General features: G+C 34.6%; 3 protein-coding genes and 2 long non-coding RNA genes across 11 annotated transcripts in view; 3 read left to right on the forward strand and 2 right to left on the reverse strand.

Moving 5' to 3' along the window:
• Positions 1-26,804, reverse strand: part of LOC143259846 (RYamide receptor) — a 284,265-nt gene that overhangs the window by 124,762 nt on the left and 132,699 nt on the right. The window lies entirely within an intron of this gene.
• Positions 4,834-6,137, reverse strand: LOC117225248 (uncharacterized). Its single transcript, XR_004491461.2, has 2 exons — positions 5,450-6,137; positions 4,834-5,036 (listed from the first exon to the last, which is right to left on the reverse strand). It is a non-coding gene; the product is annotated as an uncharacterized LOC117225248 (long non-coding RNA).
• On the forward strand, positions 6,904-11,341 carry LOC117225235 (lipase member H). The gene is made up of 7 exons (XM_033478607.2): positions 6,904-6,994; positions 8,064-8,169; positions 8,304-8,443; positions 8,616-8,858; positions 9,773-9,961; positions 10,710-10,869; positions 11,101-11,341. Exons 1-7 carry the CDS (start codon positions 6,946-6,948, stop codon positions 11,201-11,203), a joined length of 990 nt encoding a protein of 329 aa, XP_033334498.2. The 5' UTR covers positions 6,904-6,945; the 3' UTR covers positions 11,204-11,341.
• On the forward strand, positions 11,424-16,612 carry LOC117225246 (uncharacterized). Of its 2 annotated transcripts, XR_013033851.1 has the most exons (5): positions 11,424-14,185; positions 14,281-14,824; positions 15,742-15,930; positions 16,022-16,143; positions 16,390-16,612. It is a non-coding gene; the product is annotated as an uncharacterized LOC117225246 (long non-coding RNA). The 2 variants fall into 2 exon arrangements; XR_013033850.1 differs by lacking the exon at positions 16,390-16,612 and having other exon boundaries at positions 16,022-16,352.
• LOC117225228 (lipase member H-B-like) lies at positions 23,177-24,934 on the forward strand. The gene is made up of 4 exons (XM_033478599.2): positions 23,177-23,411; positions 23,749-23,937; positions 24,027-24,195; positions 24,730-24,934. Exons 1-4 carry the CDS (start codon positions 23,297-23,299, stop codon positions 24,806-24,808), a joined length of 552 nt encoding a protein of 183 aa, XP_033334490.2. The 5' UTR covers positions 23,177-23,296; the 3' UTR covers positions 24,809-24,934.

The following is a 26,804-nucleotide window of genomic DNA, read 5'->3' on the forward strand; positions in this document are numbered from 1 at the left end:
AACATTGAAGAGATATGAAACGCTTCGAACTTGTTTGGCTTTGCCTACACCCCTTCCCGATTTGCCTGCGCCGACGCGTGATGCTGTGGAAATTAAGTTTTTACCAAATTGGCTCACTTCGCTGGCCAGAGTTATGTAGAAGGGTCAAGCGGCAAAAGCCAACCTAACGGAAATGAGCATTAAGAAAATAGTGTTATACTTAAGGAAATACACTTGCCGACAAAAGTTTAAAAACGTGTTTCACAGATGCATATTCTTAGGTGTAGTACAATAATGTCTCTCGAAATAACGTAATTTCGGTCCGTCATCGCTGACGCCGTGCTATCATTACGGCCCTGTAATTTATCGATTTTCTCGCTACGCCGATGATAAGATTCGACGTCGGCGAACATGTGTTTCCCGGAAAACAACTCATAATAAAATAACATGACTTTTTTATGGTAGTTATGATTTTTTAATGATAGTTGTTTGATTAAAATTTGATTTGAAGACCAAACATGGTATAGTTTGGACAAATACTTCTGATTAAAATAAAATCAAATGCGATATAATTTCGATTATATTTATTTACTTAATGCTTAATGTGTAATTCATTTGATTCTATTATCACTATGATTATGTAAGTAAAATACATTATTATACATATTAATAATAACTGTATTGCTGCATTGTGCATAATTATATAAGTGCAAAATTATATTTTACATTAAATTGTTTTGTTATAGATTACCCACTCAAACATATTTTCGTGGAATTTTACTGAATAGAATGCAAATTGACTTTTACTTTGGTAACGTTGTTACGCCGTAAAAACGATTCGAACAAAAGTAATGTGTTGACTCTTTACCTCATAAAAAAACGTGGCTTCTGTTCCAGCCTTTGTCCTTCATCGCCGTATCCGTAATTCATCCGTTGCGCTATCGGCGCTGAATTTCGAGGACTTCGTATCTAAACAGTGTCGTTCTTTTTCGATATTCGATCTCTTAAAATTCCAGGGTTGGTGGAAAAACTACAGAAAACTGTTCATTCACACCCTCCGTGCATAGGCTCGTGCTCAGACTGTAGTCGAACCGAGCCACGACCTCTTCCTGCTGTTATCTAACTCAGCCATGGACTCTTCTGCTGTCATCTTTCAGCCATGGATTCTTTCTTCCGTTATCTAACAGCCATGGTCACTTCCTCCCGTCGCCGAACGTAGGCTCGAATTGCATAACTTCACTGACATTTTCTTTCGAACGACATTTGCACATACCTTCTTTAACGTTGCCTTTAATATTTCATACGTTAAGAATCGGTTTTTCTAATGGCTTTTTCGCAAATAAAATAAGTTACTTGCTACGAATAATGAACAAGTATGGCCTAAAGCATATCATGTTTGGTATCATTTTCATTGGAAAAATCTGATCAATATGTTAGAAAAAATTCATGTATAAAAAATTTAAAATGAAAAAGTTATGTCATCGCTTTTATTCTAACATTACAATGTATTCATACTAATGTACATCGGCATGCTGGCCGTTGTCTTTCCAGATATTTTCGTTCGACCCGTATATCGCTGTCCTTTCTTACACTTTACTTTCAAGTAAAAAAAAAACTGAAAAAACCAGGACTGAAAGCACCTTTTTTAGTAACAAATAGATCTGTAAACCACAATATCCAATATACCGTTTAGTTTTCAGTTTAAACACGAAATCTAAAACACGACATTCAATATACCAAATCGAATATTTTTTGGTTGAAAAACAAAGAGACCAAACTGTTATTTTTCATTGTTTAGTTTTCACGGAAATTGTCATAGGAATTCACGTGTTCAATTTTCCGCCACCTGTCATGTCGACATATATGTATGTAGAATATACATATATCAGACCATTCTAGATATATATGTTATAAAGAACCTCAGTACTGTACATATTTTAGTGTATCATCTTTTTTCACAGAAAGATGCACAGCAACTTCTTGAATTACTTTCAGCACAAGAAGAAGACATACTTAATGAACACATTTTAATAATTTAATTATTTCCTTAAAGTTGCTTAAAGACATCTTATTTCACTATAAACGAAAGTACGTGGTCAATGTTAATCAAACTTCTGAGATGTTTCTATATTTCTATGACTGCAACAATTGTGTCGTGTATTTTGTTCTGTATCACAGAGATACTTGTATATTAATATATATTTTTCTTATTTTGTTTCAGTACTAGTAAATTCTATTTCCAATCAAACGAGAATTGTCCTCTTGGGAGAAATTTGCTGGGAACAGATTATAAACCACTACTTAGCCTAAGCAGTGAAGGCCAGGAGTAACATTTTTATGGAACCAGTTCGTGTATGTGTGTATGTGAGGGGTTGGAGTGTTAAATTTGGGGCGCTGGCAACACACTTCGGAGTGGTTTGTAGGCAAAAAGATTAAACACGTATGTTTCACAAATTTTCAAGCTATGTTATTAATTCTACTAATCACATCAAAATAGTAACATAACAGTTTGCTCCAAACCGTGCTCGAGTACAGAAGTATTTGTAGACAGCGCGGAAACGGTTCGCGAGTTCTGAGCGACACGTAGACAGTTTAATACGTGCCAGATAGTGTGAAATCAATCAAAGTGTTTCCAAAATTATTAAACTCTGTCGAGTACAGCAGAGATAAAAGTGTTAGAATGAACGATAATAAAACCCTCAAGAACAACAATAAAATGGACTATTGTGTGGATTACGCCTCAGCCACCAAGAACCAATATTTTACGAAGAAAAACCAGGTCATAATTTTAGATGCAGTCGATGGGTATAACAATAACGATTATATAAAGAAATTAATAAAATTGACCAACCCCACAAATATAATATTCATATTAAGAATATAGAACAACAGGATCTGTACATACTGTTACGGCCAAGTGGCCAGGATTTATGGCAGGGGCCATGTGCTTGGGTACCCTGACGGTATGGGTCTGTCCCGGGCCGTTCCCGGGCACATGCGGCACCGTCATAACGTCTCCTGGTCCTTGGTTACGGTCCAGTCAACTACGGTTGGGTCTGGCATTGTTCGGGCACGTAGGCCCATCAGCGCGGGATGTCTAGCAGGAGTTATTTTGTCACTCTCCCTCCTAACTCCCGGCCCACCGTTTTGGGGCAGTCTCACTTGATTTGGGATTGCAGTGATTGGACCGTAATTCCTTGCCGCCCACCCTAGGTTAAGTAAAGGTAGGGATAACCGAGGTGACCTCGTGGATGCCACACGGTTATTCGTCAGTCCTGATCTGTCCATCCACCCTGATCCATCTCGAGTCGTCAGTGGATACAGAGGTCTCCCGGGAAGCTAATTGTTGGAGCACCCGGTTAGCAAAATAGAGTTTTAGTCGGCACACTAACGTGCAAATTACAACAAAGCTCGAAGCTCACAAGGAGCACCACGAGCATTAACACATACCTAGCAACTAAAGAAATAGCCGACGAGTTAGTAGAAAAGGCAAAGTATATAACTCTTGGAAACACCAAGGTGCAAATTATATCTCTAATATCCAAAGTCAAGTAGATAATCATTTCCAATGTTTGTCCGATTATACCCACGAAAAAATAGAAAATATCTTCAAACGACTCAAAATTAGACTAGAGACCAGCATTTTTTTCATCAAAGCCGGAAGCAACGAACCTGGATGCTTACATATGAGCATCAGACGTCATCCAGATGACCTAAAAAACCTACCAGATTCTGTTCAAATAGATTACGACAACACAAATTACTGAATTTTCATTTCGTCAGATTCTCTGACCTGCTTTGTATGCAAGAAGGAAGGCCACCTCGTAGTGCGAGGCAGTGCCCTATAGCACACGACACATCGGTACGGGAAGAGACTGTACTAGACAACACATACAAGAAGTACCAACACCTAATGTTTATAGAAATATAGCAACCGGTCACACAACCATAAATACACAAGAAACGGATACATTCCTCCGAAGTCTACCGAATTCCCCAAATCCCTTTATGGAAAACAATACGTTAGGAATTAAAACACCCCTCCCATCAACGACAGAATCACACTCCGCCCCCCCCCCCCTCCCAAGGATCTATACAATAATCTCTCCGGGTCTGAATCAAGCATTAACTTCCTATTCTCAACAGAAAACAATTTAAGTAAAGAAAACGATTTAAACAGCCTACCCAAAAGACAGCTTAAAAAACAGAATACAGCTAACCATTCAGTAGTAAAAGAAAACATTGACCAATACCTAGACCCAATTAAAAGCAAAATGTTAGAGCTACAAAACCAGTATCCTATTTCTTTCACTAATTTTAAAAGCTTCTTAAATAAATCGAATGATGCCAGAACTACACCCTCATCTTATATGACTATTAAGAACCAATTCAGTCGAATAATTAAAAAAGTACAAAAGAAAGAAAATAAAGTTGATAATCCAGGAAATCTCCCCCTTGAGAATATCTAATTAGCATCAAAAAATCCTATAACAAACTAAGAAGAGGACTAGTAATGTAAAGAGGACTTGTAATGTAGAACTTTCTGTAAAACACTTCTTACTGGATTGTCCTATCTACAATGATATTAGAACAAAAGAAAAATTTCCTAACAACATAACAAAATTACTAAACGACAAAAAATATATAGAACGAATAACAAACTACCTAAAAGATATTAAACGATACGAGGATATGTGGAATAATATTGTTAATCTTTTGTAATCTCGGTTAGTCTATAATTATTAAGCTATATCATATTATGTATTAAGTTATATATGTAATAACATGTAGTACACCGTGGTCGACAATGGTAAAGTAAACTGATGCGACCTTAAATAAATAAATAAAAAAAAGTAACATAAATAGAACAATTTATTACAACATAAAAAAAGGAGCAGGATAATATACAATACAAAAATGCATTTTCACCTGCGTGTTTCAATCTAATTGTAAATTGTGTAATATGACTCACATTACATATCATGATTTTACTTGTTAATAAATTGTATCCAGAGTTGTTTCGGTATTATTTGCTCCTTATGACTATCCATGAAATTCTAAAAAATCGGAAGGCGCAGAATTATTTGCGATATATAGGGTGTTCGGAAAATCGTGGTACAACCAACAAGGGATTGATTCTATATGCAAAAATAAGTCGAGAAAGAGGAATTACATTTTTTTATTTAAGGCTCCGTTTTCGAGAAAACTGAGTTGAAAGATGCGTCGAATTCGCGTGGCTTGTAATATGACGAGAAGTAGAATTGGTATGTCATGACCACACGCGCTAGTTGATTCCTATTCAATAGTATTACTTTTTCAACCTAATTTTTCTCAAAAAACGGAGCCTTAAATAAAAGAATATTCTTCTTCTTTCTCGACTTATTTTTGCATGTAGAATCAACCCCTTGCCAGTTGTACCACGATTTTCCGAAAAAAATACCCTGTATATATAGATAAACCATTTCATTACCTCGTTTAGTATTTATTCAAAATCCTTGCAAAACTCTTTCATCCCGGCTACAGAGGCCAATAACTGGCCACGTTAGTATCCACATTTCACAGGAACACTGAAATAAGGCGGAGAAATTTGTTGGACAATGGTTTACAGAACTGCGCAAAACCTGTCTAAAACAGTTTACATATTACTGAAGTGACGATCAGAGATAACAACAATCAAGCTGCAAACTTTTGTAACTAATTAAATCGAATTTAATGAGAAAGAATTATCTAAATCAGGTATTGGCGAGTCGCGGCCCGTAAGCCAATCTGGCTCTTTCCCACTCCTACGACCCTACGTGGCTCGTCCCTCACGCATCCACGAGACACGAAAAACGATATGACATTATTTCTTCTGTGCTCCACGCGGAGCTGTTCATGTGCATGGGGTGGTAGTAGTAGTGGAGCATGTGGCCCGCGACCGAAATGACTCGTCCATGCCTGTCGTAAATTATTCATAGAGACAAGCTAATACTACGTTTTTCATTTAAGGCTTCATTTTTCAGGAATAACGAGTTGGAAAATGTATCACGTCCGCGTGGCTTATGTATTGCGAAAAGTAGAATTGGTAGGCCATGAACAGACGTGCCACTTAAATTCCTATTCAACAGTACGATTTCTAAAACCTATTTTTTTCGAAAATAAAGCCTCGGTTGAAAAATCTTATTTTGCTTTCTTAGTTTTCTTATTTCTTCATCAGGCAGCACTCTATAACCCGCTTATACATCTTATTCCGTTGGATTCGTATATGTATGAAAGAAATCTATATATATATAATATCTGTATATGTATGAAAGAAAATGGATGCGCTCCGTTTACGTCGCGCAATTGAGCATAAAATTCGAAATATGCAACTAATTAATTCAGATTCTTCATTTCAAAAGAAGAACTTTATAATTATATCAAGAATAAATAATTCATGGCTATTTAATCTTTATTGCGCCGTAATTTCCATACTTTAACAACTGTATATAATTGTACAATAAATATTATGTGTAACAAATAATTCTAATATATAAGAATTTTCAGAATTAACATGTTGAATACTTGTCTAAACTCTCATTGAAAAACAAGTCGAAGTCCAACACCTTAAAATATATATTTTTCAAACCCCTTTTGAAAGCTGTAATTTTTGTACGTATTACATATATCATATTGAACTGATCTTGATGCGTTGCGACATAATCATTTGAAATGAATAATTTGCTTGGCCTGCGAAGCTCTAAAGGATTATTATTCCATGGGAAAAATATATTCTTAAAATGCTAACATGGCAGCATCGAATTTTTGCAACAAAAAGTCGTTTTCCATGTAGACGTGGTGCTACAACATGAATATTTCACGAAATATGAATATGCAATAATTGCATGATGGATAATAGTGTACCTAATAAATAATTCATTAGGTAAGAATGGTTAAAACGCTTTATATACCCCAAAGCACCGTTGAATTCTACTCGAGACCTTCAACATGGCGATAAACCAACTTCTTTCTATCTTAGTGATCTGCAGTTGTGGATGTGAGTATTTAGATTTAAGGGGCATCTTTCATTATGTTTTTAGTACAAGAAATGTTGTTGATAATTGAAATAATTTGTTCTTCATTTTAATTTATAACTTGTATAAAAAGGTCTACAGTTTAGTGATCAAGAATGTAGAGTAAATTCTCCCTAAATAGTCTGTGTTAGAGGCTTGCTTACATTGTCCATGTGATATTCTTACGCCTATACCCGTAATTCTTACGCCTATGCTAAGGTTTGACGGAGTCGGTCTGGTTAGCTCCTTTGACTAGAATTCCCGGAATGACAACTCATAATATAGTAACATAACTCTTTTAATTTTAACATTTTAAAACTAATTTTTTTTTTTAACATATTGCTGATAGCTTCCTGACTAAAATGAGATCAAACATGATATAGAGCATATTGTGTTTGGTCTCATTTTAATTGGAAGAATCTGAACAATATGTTAGTAAAATTTGCATGTATAAAAAATTAGGAATAAGAAAGTTAAAGCATTGTTTTTATTCTAGCATTGTCGTGTATTTGTATTAATGTACACCGACATGTTGGCCGCTTTGTTCCAATCTTTGTTCTCTCTCTCATCGTCACGAGATGTCGGCAATTATAAAGCTGAGCCGCGAAGCTCGAAGAATCGTATCTAGATTGCCTAAGTCAATACTCGGAATACTTCGACACGCAACGTATCTGTCGCCAGGGCTACGCCTGCTAACTACCGCCACAGTACCTATCTCGCTCCTCACGCTCCTAACATCAGTTCACAGCCACGGGGAACGTAATGCTTCGGCGATAGTCAGGAGGCGTAGCCCTGACAGCAGATATTTTGCGTGCCAAGGCGTTCCAAGCACTGGCCTAAGTTATTCATTTTTCGATTCCAAGCTGCGCGACTATTGGGGAGATTTTACTGTAATTAGATATAGTAACAATTATATTTAGGTATTAATTAATATATGAAATTTAATAAGTTTACGCACCGTTAGTCGAATTTTTTTAAAATAATCGTGAGTAGTTTTAAAATAATCACCATGTTCATATGCTAATAGCAATTGTAATTTCGTTTTATCTACAGATGCAACTTTGTCGGCAGCGCAAAGTGTGCCTACAGCATTTGCGCAAGCAGCCAAAGACGTGCTATCGTTTCCTCTCGATACAATTACCGCATATCTTTTCGAGGAGTAAGGAACAAATGTTACATAAAAGTGTATAATTTTAATAAGTTGATAGTAATATAACAAAATACCCTTAAATTCTTGTGATATTTTCAAATTTTTTAGTGATAAAATTGTAATTAAGGAATTCTCTCTTTCAGAAATCTATCTGCTATGAAGTTTAAACCAACAAATGGGGCTCTTGTTACACATCAGCTTAATGCGACTAAAAGAACGTTAATACATTGCCACGGTTACTTACAGTCGACAGATGACCCATTTGTCACCGATCTATTACGGGGTTTGTATTGATAAAGAATTATAAATTTGACATTATTTTTTATAAAGGAAAAATTTTGAACGTCTCTCTCTCTCTATACATCTTACAGTACAGAATGGTGAAATGACAATAGTGCATGATGATATAAAGAAATAGTAACGGAGTCTAACATTTATTTTTGAAATTGTTGCAGGTTATGTGACCGGTTATGATTACAATGTCCTAGCAATCGATTACAGATTTATCACGTACAACTTCTATCCGACTTCAGTTCTACTGGCCGGCGCTGTATCCGGTGTTGTAGGGTATTTTGTAGAAACTTTAGTGCGGGCTGGTTTGAAGGAAGAGGACCTAATACTAAGTGGATTTTCCCTGGGTGCTCAAATTATGGGAAACGTAGCACGCAGATTACCCTTTAAAGTTCATGAATTACTAGGTGTGTAAGATCGATTGACAATATAAATAATCACCAAAATAACCTTGACAATACAAGACGAAACTGCAATAATTAGAAACATTTGCTTTAATTAATTGCCTTCTTCTCGCGATTTTCCTTTTGTATTGTCATGAAGAATTGTTTTCTTTAAATAAGTATTCAAATTAATTCAAACTCGACGCATAATTCATAAAAATTATAATAGTATTATAGTTTATAAAAATTAGCGATCCAGAGACTTCGGGATTTATGTTACAATAACAAAAATTCCGTCTTAGCAGTAATAGTGGTAGACTCTTAACATGTTAACCGTCATGTCAGTCATCGGTGACACTATACTTTTCACCCGGATCGCGTCAGTCACCGGTAACATGATATTCTTTCATATAAATAAATTTTAAATGATTTGGAGATCGTAAAAAGATGTATTTAAATATTATTTATTTGGAATTTTTAAATTGTAATGGGTATTATTATAACGCGTTATTCGCAGATTTAACAGAATATTATACAGGGTGTCCCAAAAATGTTTTGCAATCCGGAAATGGCGGGTTCCTCGAATCATTTGAAGCAACTTCTTCCTTTACAAAAATTTTCGCCGAGGCACCGTTAATGAGTTATTAACGAAAAACAGTGACCAATAAGAATCAAGTACGGCTGACGCGAGGTGGCCCAGCCAATCAGCGCACGAAGCCTAGTTCCGCTCATTGGCTCGGTTGCCTGGCGCCAGCCGAGCTCGCCTCTCATTGGTATATACACATAACTCATTAACGGTGCCTCGGAGAAAATTTTTGTAAAGGAAAAAGTTGCTTCAAATGACCTGAGGAACGCGCCACTTTCGGATTGCGAGACATTTTTGGAATACCCTGTATAGCTTAGCAGTTAATGTATTAATCAAAGTTCTTCGCTTCCAGCTTTGGATCCTGCCGGACCATTGTTCAACTTCGTTGGAACCTCAGTGTCTGCTTCTGACGCGCTTTGCGTGAAGTGTGTTCACACTGACGAATACTATTATGGCACCTTTAAACCTTGCGGTCATCTAGACTTTTATCCCAACGGTGGAAGTAGAAATCAACCTGGTTGTACGTTCTTATCGAGCGTATGTGAGTAACGTATTTTTTTATTTAAGCCTCACAAATAAATGACAGACAAAAATAATAAATAATATATCATTATATTATATCATTAGTGCAAGGATAGTTTCTGCAGTTTGAAAAAAATGTGATTGTTGGAAGAATTATTGTGCGTCTAGTATTTCCGTAGCATTCTACTATAAAGGGTGTCCCAAAATTATGATACTTCCGGGAAATGAGTCTAACCTTCCTGAGGTTATTTGAAGTGACTTTTTCCTTAGCGCAAATGCTAACCGCGGCATTGTTTACGAGTTATTAACGAAATAGAGTGACCAATAAGAGACGAGCTCGGTTAGCGCGAGACGGTCAAGCCAATGAGCGGAACTGGACTTCGCCTGCTCGTTGGTTTGACCGCCTCGCGCCAATCGAGCCCGCAACCCATTGGCCATTGTTTTTCGAAAATAATTCGTAAATAAAACCATCGATTACATTTTTGCTACTAAAAAAGTGGCTTCAAATGTCCACAGGAATCCCTCATTTCCCGGAAGTAGCATAATTTTAGGACACTATTATTATATACTAATGATTGCAGAATACATTCACAGCCATCATAATTTTACAGAATTACAACGTCAATTTTCTGCATCAATTGCGAAACACAAAAGTCGAATTAAAAGTTCTTTCTTCTCAAATTTTGTATGGTCTATAGAATTCTTGTACGCTAGATTTCTTGCTAATCAATCTTCGTTCTTAATTATTGCTTCATCAAATTTTGCAGCCGCGTGCAGTCACGAAAGGGCAACGGAATTTACGGCAGAGGCTGCGCTAGATCCACATGGTTTCCCTAGTATACAATGCGATAGTTGGGCCGACTTTAAAATCGGCAAGTGCAATAAGTCGGCTGTAATTCCGTTTGGACAAAATGCGCCGTGCAGCGCGTTAGTATTACATTTTTTACTTTATATACTTCTAGCCCCAATTTACCGTTACATAGTCCCAAAACTTTGCTTCGTTCTCGACTAATGAGAATTCAGACTAGTTTTTGACATTAACAAGAGGATGATGAATCTATTTATACCATATTTTCATTTTTGAACTCTTGGGATATTTTAGATAGTTTACATATTTCTAATCAGTGAATATATTAAGTCCTACTTTTTCTTTTTTAGGTCGGGCAAATATTATCTTCAAACAAACAAGCATAAACCTTATGCGAGAGGAATGGCTGGCATAACCTACGATCCCTCACTCGAATCTCCATTCTTCCTCTAGATTTTGCATATTTCTTGCTTTCGCATTTCTTAAATTATAAGAAACATTGGAAAAATATTAATGGTCCTTTCTAGGATACGTACAGTAATAATATCTGTTCTTTCAAAGTTGCAAGACCAATAAATGTTTCTGCATGAATCTTTTTGTTATTTTTAAATACACACGCACGCACACACACACACACACACACACACAAATATCATTATTCAAATTCTTCTATCTTTAAAATAAAAATATTTTTATTTACTGTTCTTTCATTGTCAAATGCTCTTAACAAAATTTTAGTTCGAATAACATTTTTCGTTCAAGCTAAAAAATATTGAAATCTAGAATTTTAGTAATAAAAAAGGTTGAGTTGTAGTTTATGACTGAAATTTATATTGTTACCGAAATACTGATTACGAACTTTGCTTAGAAGTTACCGGTTAATGCGTCTGCCCATGGCTGACCTTTTCTACTTCTTCCATGTACGAATGCACACGCGCTCGATTCATATTACGACACTAAATATTTTTAACGTAGGCATATGTATTTTGATACATGCATAGGTATGTATATGAATGTTAAAAATAACTTGTTATTAAAAGGTGACAGAAATTATTTTATAAATTACGTTTTACACTGTCGGTATCTTCTCATTTGCATTACACGATTTTAAAGTATGCAACAAAATAATATTCTAGACTCATATAAAAAACACTAACAATAACTACGAAAATAAACGCTTCATGTTAAATAAACCAAGTTTATTCTTCACTTGGCTAATTACTAAAGTGTTAATCAATAATACAGGATGTCACAAAATTCTGTCACGACCATCATAGCGGGATTCTACACTTTTACATCGGTAGAGATATCTTAAAAAAAACTTCGCGTAAAATTGACCTTGATCTTGAAAATTAAGATCAAATTGTTTGTTGCTATATAATATAGTACTCATCAGGAGGAACAATGGTCTGAAAGGAACCATGGGTTGTAAGTCAATCCTACAGATAAAAAATGATGTTAAAAACGACATATAAAAATCATATGTCACGCCCTCCACACTCAAAATCGTGGTACTACCGGCCAGATAGTGATACTACATGCAAAAATAAGACGAAGAAAAAGAAAAATATATTTTCATTTAAGGCTCCGTTTTCGAAAAAACTGAGTTAAAAGATGCGTCGATTTCACGTGACTTGTAGTATGACGAAAAGTAGATTTGGTAGGTCATGACCAGATGTGTCATTTGATTCTTGTTAAATAGTATTATTTTTTCAATTCAATTTTTCTCTAAAACGAAATGTTACTCTTTTTACTCGATTTATTTTTGTATGTAGAATCACTACCTGGCCAGTTGTACCACAATTTTGGTTGTGGTGATCGTGACGTATGATTTTTATATGTCGTTTTTTTATGTAAAGAGAGGACTTACGACTCATGGTTTCTTTGAGTCTATTGTTCCTCCTGACGAGTACTATATGATGTAAAGTTATGGTCAATTTTGCGCGAAATATTTTTAATAGATCTCCACTGATCCAGAGGTGTAGAATCCTGCTATGGTGGTCGTGACATATAATTTTGTAATACCCTGTATATATCAGCAGTTGTAGTTTAACTTTGTTAAATACAAATGTTGTTTTATGTCTGTTTCCTCGAATTTCGTTTCGAGTGCTTGCGCATAAATTTGGATTCAGACTGCAGCTATTACGGCAAACACCTGTTGCAGAATTCAAACATTTAATTCCGAATAGTCCAAATTTTCAGTTTATAGTTTGTGACACGTAACTGCAATTATACTAAAAGTTATTAGTGGGCTGACGGATATTTCGTTGTTCGATAATTTCAGGAATCATGCAGATTAATTTCGTTGTAGAGAAAAAATTTGTGACACGTATCACAGGAGTGGCATTGACGAGGATCATCTGTTCTATATGTATGCGGGATCTCGATTAAAGAATCACTTAATTTAATATTTTAAAGAAAGAAATATATATTCTAGTGCAAAGTTCGATGTATAATACTTCGAGGCTGGACACTGACTACCGTCGCCCATCTTCCTTCTTTCTTTACGCTACCTCGCTTCGCTCGCACACCATCCTCGACTCGCAACACACACACATACACACATATACACACATACGCACACACGCGCGAGCGCGCGCATTGTGTATAAGATAAGATATGCATGGTAACATTGTAATTACTTTGAAAAGCTTGCTATTATCAAGTACCAGGAAGTTTCATTATTTCAAAAAACATAATTATAGAATAAAGAGGCAACAGATAAGGCTGAAACTGATAATCGAGACTATATATGCCGACTATGAGTAGATTGAATACACAGAATCACGTTCGTTTTGATTTTCAACTTCCAAAATGACGAACTATCGACTTCCTGCCATTTTCGTCATTAGTTTCTCTGTTCTGAGTAGTAAGCACCTCGATAATGCTTTGTTTAAAAAGAGAAATATTTTGTCACGTTCTATTGAATACAACAAGCTATTTAAGCTATTTGACAGCAATCGAATTCGGTTATTCCCCTCAATTCTACAACCGAATTTTACATCGCATACGAATATTGTGATTTTTAGAATTCTGCAATCATAATTGTAATTGTTTTAGATTTGTCTGACTGTTTTAATACAGTAAGTACATACTAATTACAATCCATTTCGTCTGCAGCTACAGTTTCGTTTTCAATTAATTGCAACATAAAGTTTCATCTCAATTTTAGGTAACTATTCCTATTACTTTCCATTAGGAAACATACATTTATGTTACTTTAGAGTTGTTAATGATGGTACGAATTTATATGGTTGCGAAATTATAAAATCGTAATGAACTCTCTTTTCCTCAGAAATGGCAGTTCTAAAGTTGAGAATGTTGCACAAGGGCCAGAACTTCTCCAGGACATGGATTTGGAAGCAATCACATTGATACACTTTCCTGGTTACATCGAACCTGTAGATCTTGCTCAAGTTAAAGCAATAGTAAACGGTACAATTTAATTTAAATTCAAAATGCGTTATATACATATGTATAATGATTGACTCGTACTACAGATTCTTTTGGTTTTTAAATTGTTCAAACAGGTGAGAGGCGAGATCAGTTGGGCTTCGTCTGCACAGTAAGGAAAAGTTACTCCAAATTTCCTCAGGAAAGACTTATTTTTTGATTGCGAGTTACTTTTGGGACAACTTGTATATTGAATTATATTTTATATTTATATTTTTTATTACGATAGCAATTTCGCGACTGCGAATGACTTTTGGGACACTCTGTATACATTTCGAATATACTAGACCATAGTGACATAGCAGATTAATTCATAGTCGAACACAAATAATAGAAACACCATACTACTGTTACAATACTCATTTAATTGTTGCAGGTTATTTAAATAGTTCCAATTTCAATGTCATATCATGTGATTATACCTGTGTCTCACAGAGAGATTATATTTCGGCAGTGGTTCTTCTCGATGATGTGGCCACAATTGTCGCTAAAAGTATAAATGATATGGTTGCGGCTGGAATGAATCAAACTAAATTAATACTCTCTGGAATGTCTTTGGGTTCACAACTCTGCGGCTTCATTGGGCGCAAATTATTCTTCGCTCTCTACCAGTGATAATAGGTACACATATATTTCCACAGTTCTTTTGCACCTCAAAATTACGTTACACAATTTATACAAATAAGTAATTTAAACTCTAAGGAAAGTAAATCTTATTATCAATACTTGTTTATTACTATAGATAGCTCAGTTGTAGAATGACAGATTCAATAATTATTTCTTGAGGAAATTAAATTTTTTATTTACAAATTACTTGTAAGTCAAGTATATAAATCAATGAGTCAAGTGTATAATTATATGAGTCAAGTATATAAGACCATCACTCGCGAGAAGGATTTCACGGCAAAAGTAATACATATACGGTGTAATTACGGTTTTCGATTTTAATCTATAAATGAAAAGAACTCGTTAATTACAAATTGCATAAAAAATGTGTCGCATAGAAATTAAATTGTTTCGAAGGAACTACAAGATGACATAATTCATTTTCCTGTAAGTGTACGCGTACAGGGCATCATGTAATTTTGAATACACTTATCGGTTCACAAAATTAGTCGTCAAATTCATTGTCACCTTAAAGCAGTCAATATCTACACGACCATCACTTTGTAATATTTGCACTCAAGTATCTTGTAAACTAATAATTTTTTGATATATGAAGTCTAATATTTTTTTTCTTCGGAACGATGGACTCAACTGATAAGTGTATTCAAAATTATGTAATTCCGTTTGAAAAAACAAAGTTGACCTTCATTTGTCTTGTACGCGCCCACTTACAGAAAAATGAATTATGTCAGTCCGAGTTAATGAATTATTTTCACTTATAGATTAAAATCGGACACCCTATATATGTACATTTGAATAAGGTATTCATTCGAGGAAATGTCAAATAATTTTCCGAGAAAAATTTCTTAATTATTATGCTTCTTCCTGATTGCTAAATATGACACTTTAATATGAAACTGCTTCTTTTACAGGTGGTGATCCAGCCGGACCATTGTTTAATATTACCTGCCCCTCGCTATCTGCATCTGATGCAGCTTGTGTAATATGTATTCACACCGATATGGGAGTATATGGAACTCCTCAACCCTGCAACCACATAGACATCTATCCAAACGGTGGCATGCGAGAACAATCTGGCTGTTCACCGTGGTTGATCCAATGTGAGGCATTTCTCATTCTATTTATATTTATTTTGTATAAGTAAACGATGATTTGTCAACTGATTCAAGTATGCGATTACTATGTTTTTAGATCCCGGAGGCACATCCGAACGCTTTTATGGGTGTAAAGTGCAGTAGTTGGAATGACTTTAAGGCTGGCAGTTGCAATAAAACTGATACAATACCTATGAGTTATGCTACACCATGTTCAGCGTTAGTATAACGCTTTCATAGAATTCATTCTTTAGTTTAATGAAGTTCAATGTTTATACTGCTTGGATTTCATCTGAAGAATAATGTACGACGATGTAGATAGATCTTGCAGTTTCTGATTAATTGACATTTTCATCCAATCTTTCATATTCATATTTCTAAATATTGACGAATGATAAAATACACGGCACAATCTATTTTTTAGATTCATATTTTTCAATATTGGTAAATTATTCTGTTTTTCAGGGCAGGTAAATACTACCTCCAAACAAATAATGCATCTCCGTTTGCGAAGGGATCAGCTGGTACTGTCTACCAAAGCTGATTGAAATAAAACATACTTCACTCATACTTTTTATTTTAAATACTTCTTGTAGTTTGATTTATGTAGAAATGTATATTGTGATCTTTTAGACGCAAATAAATGTTGCATGCAGAAAGTATAATAAAATCTTGTCGATTCAATCAATGTACATAACTATATTTGTTGTAGTTTAATCCTTAAAATAAAATGATTATTCAAATTGAACAATCACAGCACAGTGTGTACTTGCGTATTCAATGTATTAATAATATAATATAATATAAAGTAATTAACTGTATGTATATATATACAGTTAATGGCCCACATAACGTAATGACTTACGTTTATTCATACACCTTTTAAAACGTAATAACTTTTTTAAAACTGGACTGAGTAGTTTGAATTTTTTTAGATTATAGCGGGATTAGTCTACTAGACAATGATGATATTTTTTAAAATTTTGCTATTACTTGGAATGACAAAGAAAATTAAAAAACTCGTCAGGTCTCAAAGACCCGTTGTAAAAGTGATGAAATCCAGATGCTGGGCCTTGTTGTTGGAGAGTCCTTACAAGCGACAACTTTTTCCGAAATTGTTTTATGAGAGGTAATTCTCTCTACGTTTTCAAGGGTAACGAATTTGTCTCTCCTTCTTTTTAGCAATTCGGAAACTCGTCGACTGGGACGTATATCCTTAACAGTCGAGGCGAGTTCTTTAGAAAGCGTTGAACACGCATCGCCGTGATATTTTCTTTCGTTGGGAATAATTATCGTTGTTATGTCGTTATTGCTATTTTCATTCGTTAGTGTTGCTATCGTTTTCTCGTTGTTGTTATATCGTGATTAGTCTATTGTTATTGTTGTTTTGCAAATATATTTATGATTTGTTATACCATACACGCGCACTGTTAGACACTACTAATTATTCATGACACTTATTATTCATGAACGTTTCATCTCTACAAACGTTTAACGGAAATTTAAAAAATGCGTCTCGTAGATCTCGGTAACTTATATGCATGCTAAAAATTTTATCGAAATCAGTTAACGTTGTTATGAGTTATAACAAATTAAAGATGGTAAAAATCGCAGTTTTATCACAATTTTTACCAAAAACTGGAAGAAATCTGTAGTTTTTTAAATCTTTCAACACCTTTAACTCGATCAAATTTTCAGCACTAAGGTTAGATAAGATTAAGGTTTTCAGCACTTAGGCTAAGATAAAAAAGTTAAAAAACGAGAGATTTTTATTTTCTTTTTTGTCATCTGAAGTAATAGCAACATTTAAAAAAGGCGTTTCAGTCATCGTCTGTTAGACTAGTCCCTGTATCATCTAAAAAATATTCAAGTCATTTAGTTGAGTTTTAAAAAAGTTATTACGTTGTAAAAGGTGTACGATCACTTTTGTCGGTAATTGTATATAAAAGTCTGTTAAACGAAATAAGCACCGCACGGGGTCCTGAGAGTCGCACGAAACCGCAAAACACTCGGTGGTTACAATCTCCTGGCATCATAATCCATTCTACAGTTCGATCGCGATACTGCCGAAGCCCCGAAATCAAAACAAACGCTTCACGTGCTCATATGTTAACCTCCAACAATATTAAATATTATTAACACGATTATTAACACACGTAGATGTAAATACGAACTGTAACTTTTTAGAAAAAGAAGTACGTGTAAGAACGATTTTCTGTTTCATTTTTTTTTCGACATGAATTTATGGCATAGAGAGAGAAAATTCGTCATATTAAAAGTTATTTGTCTCTGCTGAAAGTTTCGTTGGTTGCTGAGTTCTGGAACCGCGCAGACCAGTTTTGTCACAGGAATGTTTGCTACACGTGCCACAGAAGCAGTAGTAGAAAGCAGCAATGCAATCATGGAATGTTTGAGTGAAATGCAATAAAGTTGTGAATCATTGACGACGAGAATCTGTACTATGTATATTCAAGATAAGATACGGACAGTAACATTGTAATTACTTATTAACACTAGATCTATGAACTCAGGCAATTTGACTCATTTAAAATATAATAATCATATAATTCTTAAATATTGCTTTTTAAATATATACAGGGTAATCCATTTAATTTGATTCGGTGGGGTACTTCGCGGGGGATTGAAGTTATCAAAAATATGTTCCTACAAAAGTTGTTTGGTATGGAGGAGGATGTTAGATGATATAAACAGATGCAGTGGTGGGGAAGATATCGAAATCAAATTAATACGTTAAGCGCGGCGTCAGTTCCCCGAGGCTGACAGAGTACTTTTCGTTTGGGTGGCGTTAGTTTCCAGCGACTGACAGCGTACCTATCGTTTGGACGGCATCAGCCGTAATGACATAATGTATTGTTTGGACGGCATCGGCATACGAGACTGGCAGTATCAAGGTTCAAAAATAATGCTAGCCCGTCGCCTCAACAGGAAGCTCAGCAATATCGGCTCCGCACTTAACTTGTTAATATTTTTAAATGGGACTGTATTTTTTTCATCCAAAGTATAACAGCGTTTGTTAAGACGAATACAATGACATAAATGGAATCCATATGCGGCAGATGAATGCATGTCGCTAGCTAAACTCTACGCGACTGTATCAACTAGCGCTATCAAATGATGCTCTAAAAATGATCGATCATCTTACCTTTTGGTTTCTACACGATTATGCTATCCATTTCTACCAAATCGATTATTTTGTTTCTTATAACAACATGTATATAAATTAATTTTAATTTTCATTTACCACTATTCGATTTGTGGTAGAAAGTATTTATCAATTCATTGTCCTTCAATATGTCCAACATCGTTAAGAGTACATGTTTGCATTCTCTTTAAAAATTCTCTTTCGACACGTTTTAGCACTTTTTCTGTTATTCTTTTTTTATTTTTTTTTGCGATTCCTTGACTTATTGTAGACACTTCCCAGATTAACTGTTAGAATAAAAAACTGCGTAATCGAAGTGATATCGTTCGATACGGTTAGCTGATACAGTAACGTAGAGTTCGGCTAGCAATTTGCGTTCATCTGCCGCATATGCATTTCATTTGTCATTTTATTACATGGAATGATACCACGTTGTAGGTCATTGTATTCGACTCAGCAAACGCTATTATATCATGGATACAAAAATACAGGATCCTATTTAAAAATATTAAAATTTTACTTCAATATCTCCCTCACCACTACACCTATAGGAATATTGTTTATATCAACTAATAACGTCCCTCTCCATACCAAATAACATTTGTAGGAACATATTTTTGATAACTTCAACCCTCCGCGAAATATCCTAACGAGTCAAGTTAAACAGACCACCCTGTATGTTGGCTTTTGTTACGTAATGAAATACAGTGACTCGCATTAATATTCGGACACGATATTATTAGAAGAATTATTGCTCCTTTTTATTGTTTATGATAGTATTATTGAATCAATTGTTTTCTCATATAATAAAGCACTTCTTAATGTAAATAGAAACATAAATTTTGTCCGGGTGTACCTTCTTCCCAGATTGTACGAACAACTCCTTTGTTAATTTTGTAGCATTTTGTTCAGAATCTTTCTTTATTTTTCTTATCATCTTGCGTTGGTCGCGAGAGTCTAATAATTTTAGACGACCTTTCTGAGGGATTAAATCGATTAAATCCTCACGAATGTATCGACGTACAATATCTAACACACTACTCTTGCTTATATTTAATAATTTGACTATATCTCTGTATGATTTTCCCTTTTCTTTATGATAAATAGTCAATTGTCAGATTTCAAAAGACGAATTTCTTTCTTTTCGTCCCATTTTCACAAGTAAAGCGTCTAATGTCACCAATACTTTCTGTGGCACCGAGTTCTCACAACGAATTAGATGCTGCGTTTATAAACAATGTGTGCTAGCAACGTCGTCAATGTAGTACAGTATCTTACTTCGGCATCTAATATGTGTGTCCGAATAATTTTGCGACGTTAAATTTTGTCACAATCTTGTTTATCACTTATTATACAAAATAAACAAAATTTATGTTTCTACTCACTATAAGAAGTGCTTTATTATATGAGAAAACAATTCATTCAATAATACTATTATAAACAATAAAAGGGAGCAATAATTTTTCTAATAATATCGTGTCCGAATATTAATGCGAGTCACTGTACATGTAAATATTAATTCCTCCCCTCAGTCGACTTCTTCATTTAGCATTATCGTATGTGGTATACCGATTTTTATGGTTATGAGTCAATTTGACTCATAAAATGATTTAACAATTAGTCGGTTTAAACAAATGAAATTTATGGCTTACATGAAGAAAGTTCTTTTCAGAATTCTAAAAACATCTGATGCGTAAACATTCATGCTCAATTTTGTCAATTTATTAGTTAGTTGGGACTAAAAAAATTCTTATCCACCCACCACCTTCATTATTCCAATTTATATATCATGTATGAACAGAGCATTTTTAGTGAAATAATATAATTCTATAAAATCAATTTTTTGAAACAAAAATTTGGCCCATCAAGGTAATTTCGATATTTATTTGTAAAAGGTACTTCAATTGATATTTATTTTACATATGATTACGTAGGGCTGCTAATATGGGAAAAATCAGAAAAATTTACTTTTGCTAGGAAAACTAATAAAAGTAATGGAAAGCCAATCAGATAATAAATCGGATGCAATGGATATGAAACTATGTCATAACGAAATTGAAATAAAGAAGAAAGCAAATAGGATTCAATTTTCGAGCAGTGACGATGAATATCTTTGTTACATATCTCCTACTAAAAAAAGAGCCAGATTAATTTCTAATTCTGAAACTGAAAGCGGAGATGAGAACGCCTCCATTCCATTGTCGAAAATTCATATTACTGATGTATGGAAGAATGATCAAGTTCACGTATCATGTAATAAAAATAGATGTAAGAACCTTTGTGCTAAATGTAATATAAATGTTTGCGGGAAATGTATTACAAAAAAACAGAGTTTATATGTAAAAAATGTTTTCAATGTACCTTTTAATAACAAATCTTTCATTTAAATTAATTTGGAACTACTTTTTGCAAAAAACTTCAATTTTGTTGTATGAGTCAAATTGGTTCACTTCTGTAAAAATAGGTGTAAATTCAACATCCGTAAATCTAGTGTTAAACCATACCAAGCCAAGCGCCAACAATGTAATTATAAATCAAATAGACAATAGATAATAAGAGAACTGATAAAGGGGATTTTATATACAGTTGCACGTTTGTTGTGACATTCAACTTCCAAAATGACTAACTATCGATTTCCTGCCATCTTTGTCATTAGTTTCTCTGTTCTGAGCAGTGAATTCCCCCAATTGTCCCTCAGCTTGTAAACAAAAATGGATCATTCCATTCCAAAAACATTCCATCAGCATAAGCTGATTTTTATAAAAATAGAAATGATCAATGGACAATAGGAGAAAACTTACTGCACGTCCAAAATATCTTGTTTGATTCCTGGATGTATCACTTACCACTTGTTTCATCTTTTAAAATTGTTTAAAATTGATGGAACACAGTCATATCACAGCATAATCCTTTAACACGAGTCACGAAGTGTCAGTAAAAATCTAATGCGTTGTTGCAAATATCGAGAGCCATTTAAAGGTACTCTGTAATTAATATGACAAGAGATTCGCCATTTAAATACAAAACAATTTCGTATTAGTGATGTAAGTTTACAAACACTTCCGCGTGAAATGTCAATACGTTATAGAGTGTGAGTCTGCAACAGGTGTGCAACAGGTGCGCAAGAGACGATTCCGAAGCCAATACATAAGGTAATTGCATATAAATTATTGCTAATTGATACACCTACTCCAATAAATTGACTAAGCGGACTAGGTGCGCGTTCACTGGACCTACAACTTTCAAAATGACAAGTAATCGATTAATTTTTATTTTTGTGATCAGTTGCTGGGTTCTGAGCAGTAAGTATTTCAAAAATATGTATTTTTAAGAGATGCTGGTTATCACTTTACATTTAATTCAACAACAAAACTGTGTAAAAGTAATCGATTTCAGTTGTTCACACCAATTTTATGACAGTAGTTTTCATTCCAAACTAATTTTGAGATTTTTATATTTACGTAATCGTAGTTGTAATTGTTTTAGATTCGACTCGCTACTTTGATACTGAAAGTATTAATAATAATCTGTTTCGTTTGCAGCAACAGGTGCGTCATCAATTCTTCGCACAATAACGCTACGTTTGTATTTCCAGTAATACACATATTTATATTACTTTAGACTTCTTAATAATGGCATGAGTTTATTATGGTTGGACATATTACAAAATTGTAATTAACTCTCTTTTTTCTAGAAATGGCACTTACAAAGAAGTGAATGCTGCAAAAGCGGCACAACTTGTGCCATACTTGAATTTGCAAGAGAACACATTGATACACTGTCATGGTTTCATAGAATCTACAGATTCCCCCCAAGTTGTGGCACTTATAAATGGTACATATGTTTAAAGATTAAGTCATACTATATATTCTTTTGGTTTTTAAATTGTACGAACATAAATGCATTCAAAAGTAATTTCGCTGCCGTTCGTAATAGAAAATGTTAACAATCATTAATCTTCGATAAATTCATCTTGAACAATAACCTAGACTTTATTGATGCTATTGCATATTACTTAATATTTGAACGCAGGCGATATGGACACTTTACCACTGATATAATATCTACGAAATTGTTGCAGGTTACAAAGCTGGTTCTAATTACAATGTCATAGGTGTAGATTACAGGTATGTCACACATGTAGATTATTTATCGGCAGCTCTCCTTGTCGATAGTGTGGCTACAGTTGTTGTTCGAAGTATAAATGATATGGTCGCGGCTGGAATGAATCGAACTAAACTAATAGCCTCAGGATTTTCTTTGGGTGCTCAAGTCTGCGCTTTCATTGGACGCAAATTAACCTTCGTTCTACCAAAGATAATAGGTATACATTTCCATTGCTCTTGGTTACTTCAAACTATGTAATGCGAAGAAGTTTAAACTCTAAAGAAAGTAAATTTTTTGTATCGATTCTTGTCTATTGCTATATATGGTTCGATCGTACGTGGTAGATGTAATAATTACTTCTTAAGAAAATTAATTACTTTATTTTTAAATTGCTTGTAATTCAAGTTATGCTTTTTACTGATTATAGTAAATTTTCCCCAATTGTTCTTCAGCTTTTATACAAAAATGGACAATTTGGGAAGAGGAAATACGATTTTTGTTTACAAGCTGAAGAGCAACTGGGGAGAATTTATGTGAATATTCTTCTTTTACAGGAGTAGATCCAGCCGGACCTTTGTTTAATTTTGTCTCCCCCTCGCTATCTGCATCTGATGCGGCTTGTGTAGTATGTATTCATACTGATATGGGTTTCTATGGAACTCCTCAACCCTGCAACCACATAGACTTCTATCCCAACGGTGGCATGAGAGAACATCCTGGTTGTTCACCGTTATATCTTGAATGTAAGGCACTCCTTATTCTATTTATTTATTCTGTATAAGTACACGACGATTTATCAACTGACACAAATATGCGATTACTATGTTTTTAGATCCCGGAGGCTCATGCAGTCATGTCAGGGGTGAGGAATTTATGACAGAAGCAGCAAAAAATCCGAACGCTTTCATCGGTGTAAAGTGCAATAGTTTGAATGACTTTAAAGATGGCAATTATAATTTGACTGATACAATACCTATGGGAGTCACTACACCATGCTCTGCGTTAGTATAGCGCTTTCATAAAATTCATTCTTTCGTTTAATAATGTTCTATGTTTACATTCTTTGCATTTCATTTGAAGAATTATCTACGATGATGTAGATATATTTTGCAGTTTCTGATTAGCTGCCATTTCCATCTGAGCTAGTTACTTTTCATGTGGCCTAAGTCCATTTATTTTTAAATCCGTTTTAAAAAATTTAAAAATATTGGTCACTGTTAACCTGGTTGTATAATGTTTTTGTGTAAATTCTCTGCAATTATCCCCCAGCTTGTAAATAAAAATGGATAATCATATCTTCTGTTCTCAAATTGTCCATTTTTGTTTACAAGCTGAGGGATAATTGGAAAGAGTTTACTGTATTGCATTCTAGATGCTTTGCTAAAATGAAGTTATATATAACGTATAAATATAAATATTAAAATAGTTAGTTCGATGTTTTTGGAAAATGGACTTAGGCCGCATTCAAAATAAACGGCTCATTGAACATTGTATACTCACATATCTCAATATTGATAAATTATTATGTTTTTCAGGTCGGGTAAATTCTACTTCCAAACAAATAGAGTATCTCCGTTTGCGAAAGGTTCAGATGGTGTTGCGTATCAAAGTTGATTGAAATAGAACATACTTCACTCTTGCTTTTTAGTTTAAACACTTCGTGTAGTTTGATTTATGTAGAGATGTGTACTGCGATCTTGTAGATTCAAATAAACGTTGCATGCAAAAAGTGTAATAAAATCTTATCACTCCCATCAACGTACATTTATTTTGATGTACAAAAATACGTTAAATATTGTTAGCACGTGTATGCATCCAACTCCAAAAGTATTTACAGAAAATTCAATACATATGAAAACCCGATAGGAAACTGTTATAATTTTTGAAATTTATTTCAATGTTAATTATATTAAACTGTAACAAGTACATATACATATTCAATGTTGTAATCAAAATAACGTCAACTTTATAAAAGGAAATTGAATTTTCTTTTCGTCGACATACTCACCGCGTTCTTCATTTATTTTTTGGAGTATAATTTCGGCATTCGTTTTATTAGTTTTTCAATTATTTCCAATACTCTTTGGCTCCATGCATATTCTAGTATGTTCCACGTATTAAGAAAATATGTCGGAATCGTTTTACTACATTTTCAACGAACAAAATGCAACGAGTGAATAAACTAATTGCATAAGTGACAAACACTTGTATCATTACATGTCTTTTCGATATCAACTTTCTTACTAGCCATATTGCAGACTTATCAGACTTTATCTAAACTGATTAAATAAATCAATACTAATGAATGAATCATGAAAATTTGTACTAAATAAGCAGATGTCCTAATACTTTTGGAGCGGGTGTACGTAGATGCAGATTCGATCTGTAACTGTTTAAGATAAGAATCTGTATATGAGACCAACTCTCGACTTTATTTCGATATGAATTCATGGCGCAGAAAATTGGTTATCCGATGCGCATAGTTTCCAAATTTTGTGTTCATATTTTGGGTAACGTAACTGCCATGATATTACATACTATGCAGCGGTATTGAAAATTTTTGTTTGTCGATGAATTCTAGAACAGTATAGGCAAGTTTTGTCGCATCTGTTACGAGCCGAGGGCCAGGCTACTTTGTGTGGCCGATGGTTGGTTGCGATTTTGGAGTTTTGGTAAGGGAATTGCGTGGGGCTAGCCGATGCTTCTTTCATCATCGAGTCGTTTCCGTAAAGATAGGTTTTCGTGAACTAGCCGATACTTCTTTCATCGCCAGGTCGTCACTAGGAGGTAGATTGGTAGAAATTAGAGTTTAGGTGCACCGTAACTTTTTCAAAGAAGAAATGAAGATTCGCCTCGTGCGGTAAAGATGTATCTCTGTGGCTTGCACCAACTACTGCTTCGAATCAGGAAGTGGAATAATTGAATTTGACAACTTGATAGACTGGTAAAATATAGTACGTTTACAAGAGCTTTCGTTCTAACATAATTGTATGTGTGTGAGTGTAACACAGATTCTAAATCGCGCTCTCAGTCTGTCGCACTGGGTAGACGGGGGCTTATAACCTTGTAACGATGTACGTACTAGGTTGAAACGCTCGAAGGAGAATCAGATTCAATCTTGCTAGCGTTCCTTCGCCAGTAACTGACTTGAAGCTAAGCCCACTTTTTAGTCGTGTTTGGGTTCCTTATATACCCAAAATTTCCATGAAAAGCGATAATGAGGATGTCCATATGTGTCCCGGTTCCAGAAGGTTTGTCATTGTACCCCTTTGAAGGGTACTTGACTCACGATATAAAGAGCGAACCAACCGGCCGGCGCCAGACCGGCGTTCGCTTCTAGGAAGGAGTAAGAAAAAATACGTCGGGAAATTCTCCGCACGTTACACAGCACAGTTCTCTACACACGTCGTAGAAATATCAGTAAAAATCTAACGAGTCGTTGTCATTTTCTAGTGATCTTTAAAAGTATTTTATTAACGTAAAATAAATACTGTCTCAATGATAACAGTTTCAGCATTTAAACACCAAATAGTTTCGCAGCGGCATAAAATTCCGCGCGAAATGTCATTTCGTCACACAGTGACTATAAAACAGGTGTGCAGCAGATAAT

This window comes from Megalopta genalis, chromosome 7, assembly GCF_051020955.1.
Source record: "Megalopta genalis isolate 19385.01 chromosome 7, iyMegGena1_principal, whole genome shotgun sequence".
Lineage (NCBI taxonomy): Eukaryota > Metazoa > Arthropoda > Insecta > Hymenoptera > Halictidae > Megalopta > Megalopta genalis.

Bases quoted from the DNA above. Each gene is read 5' to 3' on its own strand.
- LOC117225235 (XM_033478607.2), top strand. From the start codon at position 6,946: ATGGCGATAAACCAACTTCTTTCTATCTTAGTGATCTGCAGTTGTGGA. The intron at 8,444-8,615 runs GTTTGTATTGAT...AAATTGTTGCAG, and splicing joins TGTCACCGATCTATTACGGG to GTTATGTGACCGGTTATGAT. The intron at 9,962-10,709 runs GTGAGTAACGTA...CAAATTTTGCAG, and splicing joins TACGTTCTTATCGAGCGTAT to CCGCGTGCAGTCACGAAAGG.
- LOC117225228 (XM_033478599.2), top strand. From the start codon at position 23,297: ATGGTCGCGGCTGGAATGAATCGAACTAAACTAATAGCCTCAGGATTT. The intron at 23,412-23,748 runs GTATACATTTCC...CTTCTTTTACAG, and splicing joins CGTTCTACCAAAGATAATAG to GAGTAGATCCAGCCGGACCT. The intron at 23,938-24,026 runs GTAAGGCACTCC...CTATGTTTTTAG, and splicing joins TTCACCGTTATATCTTGAAT to ATCCCGGAGGCTCATGCAGT.